This window comes from Myotis brandtii, unplaced genomic scaffold (assembly GCF_000412655.1).
Source record: "Myotis brandtii unplaced genomic scaffold, ASM41265v1 scaffold1804, whole genome shotgun sequence".
Lineage (NCBI taxonomy): Eukaryota > Metazoa > Chordata > Mammalia > Chiroptera > Vespertilionidae > Myotis > Myotis brandtii.
In genome coordinates this window covers 85,483-93,720 of record NW_005356690.1, presented here as the reverse complement: position 1 = coordinate 93,720, position 8,238 = coordinate 85,483, and the positions used below count along the sequence as shown (strand labels likewise).

General features: G+C 46.4%; 1 protein-coding gene across 1 annotated transcript in view; it reads right to left on the bottom strand.

Annotated features, from left to right (window-relative positions):
- The window catches only part of LCT (lactase), a 63,193-nt gene that overhangs the window by 20,421 nt on the left and 34,534 nt on the right, over positions 1-8,238 (bottom strand). Inside the window, exons 13-14 of the mRNA XM_014537655.1 lie at positions 4,052-4,697; positions 714-2,264 (exon numbers count right to left, since the gene is read on the bottom strand). Coding sequence (XP_014393141.1) covers positions 714-2,264; positions 4,052-4,697 — 2,197 coding nt within the window. The remainder of the gene's footprint in view (positions 1-713; positions 2,265-4,051; positions 4,698-8,238) is intronic.

Sequence of the window (8,238 nt, the reverse complement as noted above, 5' to 3'; positions counted from 1 at the left end):
GGAGGCACCCCACAGATGCCCTTTGAGCCACAGTGCTGCCCCAGGTGTGGCCTATCTCTCCCAGTCCCGCCCCACTGGCCACCTTCTAATTAATTTCTTTTCAATGTGCATGAATCCATGCACCGGGCCACTAGTCAGAATATAAGCTCCATGTCAGCAGAAAGTTATCTGTTTTGTTCACTACTGTTTCCCTATGATTTAGAGCAGTGATGGCAAACCTATGACACACGTGTCAGAGGTGACACGTGAACTCATTTTTTTGGTTGATTTTTCTTTGTTAAATGGCATTTATATATGTAAAATAAATATCAAAAATATAAATCTTTGCTTTACTATGGTTGCAAATATCAAAAAATTTCTATATGTGACACGGCACCAGAGTTAAGTTAGGGTTTTTCAAAATGCTGACATGCCGAGCTCAAAAGGTTCGCCATCACTGATTTAGAGTAAAACTTATCCAACAGTAGTTGCTCAATAATAGATGAATGGACCCATAAAAATGTTCTTATGGGGATTGTGTGTGTGTACATCTGGGGAGACGACCATAGCTTTTTTTCAGAGGGAAATGTAACCACAGACAGGGAAAGAATAATGGAGTTAGCACATAAGACAGAGACTTGCTGATGGTTTGTAATCTACTCTGCCAATCATTTCAGGCACATGACATGTGGATGTTGGGAGATTTTGTAAGGGGGGCATGAACCCTCACATACCTTTCAAAGCTTCATTGATGTAGGTTTTGTGGTAGAATATCCGATCGGTATCTTCCACCTTCGGATTTGTCAGCCCCACCCCATTTTCGGTGACGTAAATGGGGATGTCACCATACTCTTCTTTGATCCAGTTGAGCAGTCTCCGCATCCCCCAGGGTGCAGCTCTGTTCAGTGCTGTGGACGGCCATGAAGGGTCCTCCTCCTCAATCGTCTCCTGGTCATATTGGTAGGAGGGTGGGTTTAACCTCGGTGTTGTGTACCGCACAATTCTGGAGGAGTAGGTGTTGAGGCAGAACACATCGGCCGTAGCCCTGATGTACCTCTTCTCTTCCTCTGTGAAACTGGGCAGGCGGGACGTGGCCAAGTGCTGTAGTTCACTCCTGTTCCCCACTTTCCACTTCATGGCCTCGGGATAGTCCCCATTTCGGAAAATGGGGTGGGCGAACCAGCCCAGTGAGAACTGCAGCATTCGGTCAGCTGCCTCCACATCCCTTGGGACCTCGGGCGACTTGGGCTCTGCCCAGTGTGCACTGAGGCTCAAGGAGATGACCCCCTTCTGCTTTTGCCGGTATTTCTCATCGTAAGTGTGGTAGACTCTGGCATGAGCTTTGATGAGTGCATGGCCAATCCTGTAAGGTGCCCAGCCTGGGTCCTTCACATTTGGGGGAAACTCCCCTGAGCCATAACCCAACCACGCCTGGTAGGTGGGCTCATTAAAGGTCATCCAGAACTTGACCCTGTCACCAAAGGTCTGGAAACAAAAGTCTGCATAGCTGTTAAACAACTCAATCAAGGAAGCATCCTCCCAGCCTCCGATATCTTGCAGGGCCTGGGGCAGGTCCCAGTGGAACAGTGTCACCATCGGAAAGATGTTGCTTTCCACCAAGCCATCAATCAGCCTGTTGTAATAATCAACACCACGGCTATTGATAGAACTGTTCCTCCCAGTTGGGAAAATCCGAGACCAGGAGATAGAGAAGCGATAGGCCTTCACCTTCAAAGCTCGAAGCATGTTCAGATCGGCATCCAGTTGGTTGTAGCTGTCACAGGCTATGTCTCCAGTGGCATTGCCTTTCACGTTGCTGCCTGGTGTGTGGGTAAAGTTATCCCAGATGCTGGGGCCTTTGCCGTCAGCATTCCAAGCTCCTTCGATCTGATAGGCTGATGAGGACACGCCCCACAGAAAGTCATCCCTGAACGTGCCATGGTAAAACAAATCTCGTTCAAACTTGGGTTGGTTGGAGAACTTTTCCCAAACGACTTTAGCCTTGGAGGGCACCTCAGATGGAAAAGTGAAGGCTCTGACTTTAGGGGGGAACGTTGCTGTACTGGGTGGTGGCAGTCTTTTCACTTCTTTGGTGAGGAAACCATTCTTTTCAATGATGCTGGTGAAAAAATAGGCAGATTTCCTGGGAGTCCTTGGCCTGCTGCTGTCGTTGAAGTTGACGTGGTGTAGCCCAAACCTCTGGCTGTAACCAGAGGGCCCTTCGAAGCCATCGATGAGGGAACGGGCAATGTAAGATCGAACATCCACTGAGTCCTCCTTGACAGCTGCAGGGAAAAACAAAAATACAGCGGTGTTATTTTAAAGTCTCTGTTAGTTTGCTTTTTAAAGGTTTTCCTTTTGACATGAAAGTTTTGGAGGTGATTTGGGTTACTCCCTCAGAATGGACAAGGAAAACTTACAAGACCCCACGTTTGACATGAAAGTTTTGGAGGTGATTTGGGTTACTCCAAAAACATGAACCTCTTTTCTCCCTCATAATGGATAAGGAAAACTTACAAGACCCCACAAAACATCAGGCCACATCCATGGCCATCACTCAGTCCAAAGGAGCATCCTTGTCTTAAAATGAATAATGGAGAGCATGTGCCCCATCTGCTAGCATAGAGACCTAGAGAAGCGTATGAAGATGGAGGCAGAGATTGGGGCGACACAGCCACATGCCAAGGAAAGTCTGGAGCCACCGGAAGATGGAAGAGCAAGGAGGGGTGCTCCCCTGGAACCTTTGGAGGCAGAGCATTTCTACTGGCATCTTGATTTCAGACTTCTGGACTCCAGGACTGTGAGAAAATAAAGACGGTCTAGCAGGTCAACCAACAACCAGAGCCAAAGTAAGGCAATGGCGCTGGGCTCCAACGGGGAGTCAGCAAAGTATTAAGCCTTGTTTCTATCAAATCGCACCTATTGCATACGTGGCAGGAAAAGTTGCTCACTCACTCAGTAAGTAATTCAGTAAACACCTGCTTTGTCTCCAGGCTGTGCCAGGCTCGGGGGACATAAAGATGAATAAAAGCCTCATAGGTCAGTGGGTAGAGTGAAGAGCTGAGCCAGAAATAGGCCTCTGGTTCCACTCACAGCATGTTTGGGCACACCATTTAACACCTCAGAGCATCCGTTGTCACAGGAGGAAAGTATCTGTCGATTGACTGCATACAGCTGTGTCAACGATCACTTGAGGCAATGTCTTAAATGGGTTCCAAGATTACGCACATTACAGAATGTAACCTTGATGCTGAGAGGAGTACACGTGAAGAACAGAGAGGGGGTCTGACCTCCCTCCGTGGATGTGGGTCTCCATTCCTCACTGCAATGCCCAGGGCAAGTATCACTTATCAATTCTTTCTCTTTGAATCTAGACAAAGCCTTGAAATCTTCTCACCACAGCCCTCTAGGCAGACAGCTAGCCACTCTCAACTGAGTAGGACTGGTCTGTGAGGTGAAACCTATTTGCCATTCCTTTTTACTTGGAATAAAAAGACATGTGAAACAGTATGTTATGTAAGAGTGAGACTGTAGATGTGATTAATTGAATCAAAGAGCTGTATATTTTTACAGCCAGTTAAAGGAGATGAAGATCAGTGTGGCTGGAGCACTGGAGGAAGAGTTAATGGGTTGGAGTCCTATTCTATGTGTCCTCGTGCCATCCTGTAAAGCCATTATCACCCTATGTTGCAATTTTCTGCCTGTGTCCCTCTGTAGACCGCGAATATCCTATGTGAAAAGACAATTTTTGTTTAATATTTTACCTCTACTGTATTGCACAATGTCTGGAACATAATAGTCAGCTAATAAATATTTGTTAAATAAGTGCATTAAAAAATGATGAGGCTTGATTAATGGACAGGGTTCAGATGGGCAGAATTTAGAAAGGAATAAGAATATGAGGCCTTGAGGGGGAGAGTTAGGAGGCTGATGTGAAGGACTCATGCTCTTACTACCAATACTACTTTTTGGCTTCATTTACTTGAGAGACGGTCTTGGTCCCATAACACAAAACTGTGAAGACTTGAAGGACCACCCACCTTCCGATCACCAGCATATCCACTGTTCTTACCCTTGAGCACCTCATTGATATATTGATTGAAGTAGTCTACTCTAAAGGAATCATCAAGGAGATTTTCACTTTCCCCGATGGGCATGCCATTCCCAGCCAGGTAGATTGGAACTTTTCCTCTTGTGTATTCCAAGGATATAAACCGCAACAGCCTCCTTATACCCCAGGGCACCACACGAATCCAAGGGGATGAGGTCTGGGGCCAGGCAGGGTCCACATGCTGTGAGAAGCCTCCAATGGTATCATAGCTGGGGATGCAGGTGTCTTGTTGGGCCTTGCTGATGAGGCGGGAAGTGTAATGGGACAGACCCAAGAAATCAGCTGAGCCTTTCAGGAGCTGCTTCTCTGCTTCAGTGAATTCAGGGAGCTGGGCCACGGGACTGGGGCACTGCTTGTTTATCTGTTGAATCTGGGCCCTCAGGGCAGCTGGGTAGTCTCCATCCACAAAGATAGGGTGTGCAAACCAGCCCAGCATGAAGTGCAAGAAGCGCTCAGAGGCTCTCAGGTCCTCGGGCCTCTCTGGGGAGAGGGGTTCTGCCCAGTCTGAGTTCAGCACGATGCCCACACGGCCCTGCTGCTGCGGGCGATAGTGGCTGTTGTAGAGGTGCCAAGCTCTGGCATGAGCCTTGAGGACCAAGTGAGCCACCTTGTGAAGAGGAAAGAAGGTACAGTGTCAACAACAGCACCAACAAGCCAACAGCAAGTCAACAACGTCAACAACTTAACACCGGTGTCAATAATACCAGCAAGTTAATAACAACAGCAACACTGAAAATGTCAACATCAATAACATCAACACTAATGCCAACACTGTCATTAAAACATCAACAATGTCAACAAGAAGTTAAGACTGGCCCTAACCGGTTTGGCTCAGTGGATAGAGCGTCGGCCTGCGGACTGAAAGGTCCCAGGTTCGATTCCGGTCAAGGGCATGTACCTTGGTTGCAGGCACATCCCCAGTTGGGGGTGTGCAGGAGGCAGCTGATCGATGTTTCTCTCTCATTGATGTTTCAAACTGTCTATCCCTCTCCCTTCCTCTCTGTAAAAAAATCAATAAAATATATATTAAAAAAAAAAGTTAAGACTGATGCTAACAATGTCAACAAGTCAACAAGACAGTGCTGATGGCAACAATATCAATGCCAATGCCCCCAATATCAACAATGTGGACGACAATGTCAACAAGTCAGCACCACCCCTGAGAGGTTAATAGCAACAGCATCGACAACCATATTAATAATTACAATTACTAACGAATTTGCTCATGTAATCCCCACAATAACCTATGTGACAAGTTATTATTACTGCTATCCAGGTGAGGAAAACAAGATCCAGAGAGGGTAAAATGCAGGCATTCCGACTCCAGGCCTGTATTGTCACCCACAATGTTAGTCTGCCTCCATTCTCAATAAGTAGTTATTGACTTATTAGTCAACAACTCATGGGGAGTGGAGATCATTTTAGTTACCACACAAAGGAGGGGACAATTCTTTCTAGATTACTTGTTCTCCTTTCCACTTAATAAAATCTAGGGAGAAACATCACCACCAAGAATCTCTCTGTAGACTTAACTGATAGTCTTACAAAGATCAACAGCTCTCCTTGGTGGAGCGCTATGAAAAGACGGGCAAAAGCAGGCTATCTGGAGTATAACACGCCTAGATTTAAGTCCTGACTCTGTCACTAACTTGCTCATTAAGCTCGACCAATCTTCTAACTTCAGGTCCCTAGTCCGTTAAGAAGCAGGTACTTACGGATCCACAGAGGAGAATTAAGTGAGACTGTACATATAAAGCACAAGCAGAAACTCGGGAGTGCAGAGGAGAGCTTGCTACCGCTCAGCTCCCCTTCCTTTTTATCATCTGAAGATGACGACACTTACTTTTGAAGAATTTCACATCAAAACTAGAGGCCCAGTGCACGGATTCGTGCACCAGTAGGGTCCCTTGGCCTGGCCTGCCAATTTGATTCGCAGTCAGGACACATGCCTGGGGTGTGGGTTCAGTCCTTGATCAGGGTGTGTGCAGGAGGCAACTGATCAATGTTTCTCTCTCACATCAGTGTTACTCGCTCTCTTTCCTTTCCCTTCCTCTCTCTAAAATCAATAAAAACATATATACTTTTTAAAGTACGCTTAGAAAAAAAGAAAAGGAGAAGCCTAAGGAGGAAAGGTTTGGGTGAGTTTCACAAGGAGACACACAGAAAGGTCCAAACATTCCATCCTCAGAAGCAGTTTCTCTTCCTGGTGTACTTGCTGAACAAGAGCAGGATGGAAACCCTGACGAAGTGCTGTGGTTTTGGCATTTTATTGAGGCATTTATTCATTTCCAATTACTGCTATCCAGGTGAGGAAAACAAGATCCAGAGAGGGTAAAATGCAGGCATTCCGACTCCAGGCCTGTATTGTCACCCACAATGTTAGTCTGCCTCCATTCTCAATAAGTAGTTATTGACTTATTAGTCAACAACTCATGGGGAGTGGAGATCATTTTAGTTACCACACAAAGGAGGGGACAATTCTTTCTAGATTACTTGTTCTCCTTTCCACTTAATAAAATCTAGGGAGAAACATCACCACCAAGAATCTCTCTGTAGACTTAACTGATAGTCTTACAAAGATCAACAGCTCTCCTTGGTGGAGCGCTATGAAAAGACGGGCAAAAGCAGGCTATCTGGAGTATAACACGCCTAGATTTAAGTCCTGACTCTGTCACTAACTTGCTCATTAAGCTCGACCAATCTTCTAACTTCAGGTCCCTAGTCCGTTAAGAAGCAGGTACTTACGGATCCACAGAGGAGAATTAAGTGAGACTGTACATATAAAGCACAAGCAGAAACTCGGGAGTGCAGAGGACAGCTTGCTACCGCTCAGCTCCCCTTCCTTTTTATCATCTGAAGATGACGACACTTACTTTTGAAGAATTTCACATCAAAACTAGAGGCCCAGTGCACGGATTCGTGCACCAGTAGGGTCCCTTGGCCTGGCCTGCCAATTTGATTCGCAGTCAGGACACATGCCTGGGGTGTGGGTTCAGTCCTTGATCAGGGTGTGTGCAGGAGGCAACTGATCAATGTTTCTCTCTCTCTCTCCTTTCCCTTCCTCTTTCTAAAATCAATAAAAACATATATACTTTTTAAAGTATGCTTAGAAAAAAAAAAGAAGAAGCCTAAGGAGGAAAGGTTTGAGTGACACGCAGGAGACACGCAGAAAGGTCCAAACATTACATCTTCAGAAGCAGTTTCTCTTCCTGGTGTACTTGCTGAACAAGAGCAGGATGGAAACCCTGACGAAGTGCTGTGGTTTTGGCATTTTATTGAGGCATTTATTCATTTCCAACTCATGCTAATTGCAGACATTTTGAATTGTTTTCCAACTTTCTTATGTGTGTTAACATCATTTCCCCCAAAGGTTTTAAGACCTCACGGACATGGGCTGTGTGTCCTCCTTAAGGCCTAGCATGGGACACAATAAATACCCCCTTCAGAACAAACCCCGAAGTGTGGCAGGGGAGAGCCAGGCTAACATGTCCCTCCTGGAGAATGCTGCCAGGGAAAGCTGGTGGGTTTTCTGGGAGATTTTGAAGAAAAAGGAAAAGATGGAAGGAAGCCATTTTATATTTTGTCTCTATTATATACATCTCCTTCTTTTTGAACTAATACCCTGTCTGCTCTCTGGAAAGCCAACCCATGCCACTCCCCAGCTCCCCGCCTCAACCACTGTGCTGAGGGGTAGAGCTGGGACCTGGACCCAACCTGTCAGCGCCCCATGTGACTCACACAGAGACCAGAAGCACAGGGAGACTTGCTGCAAATGACAGACAAAGGCACGCTTGCTTCCCATTGGTCCTGACAGATGAGAGCGGGCTGCTGCCACCTGGCCACCCGGCAGCCCAGGAATGAAGCCAACAAGGGGGCAAGAGCAGAAGCGAAACTGGGTCCTGGCAGCATCATCTGTGGTCTGATCACCTAAACCAAGACTTTCCAGTTTCCTGAGCTCATACATCTCCCACCTGCTTGATTGAAGTTGGGTTTTCTGTCAGTTGAGAGTCCTGGGTGACTCAGAAAACTTGCTTTGGAGTCAGGAAGACTTGGGCTCAAATTCTGGCTTCTAACTAACCCACTAGTGATGTCACCATGACCAAATGGTTTCTCCTCCTGAGCCACAACTTTCTCACCCATCAGTGCTG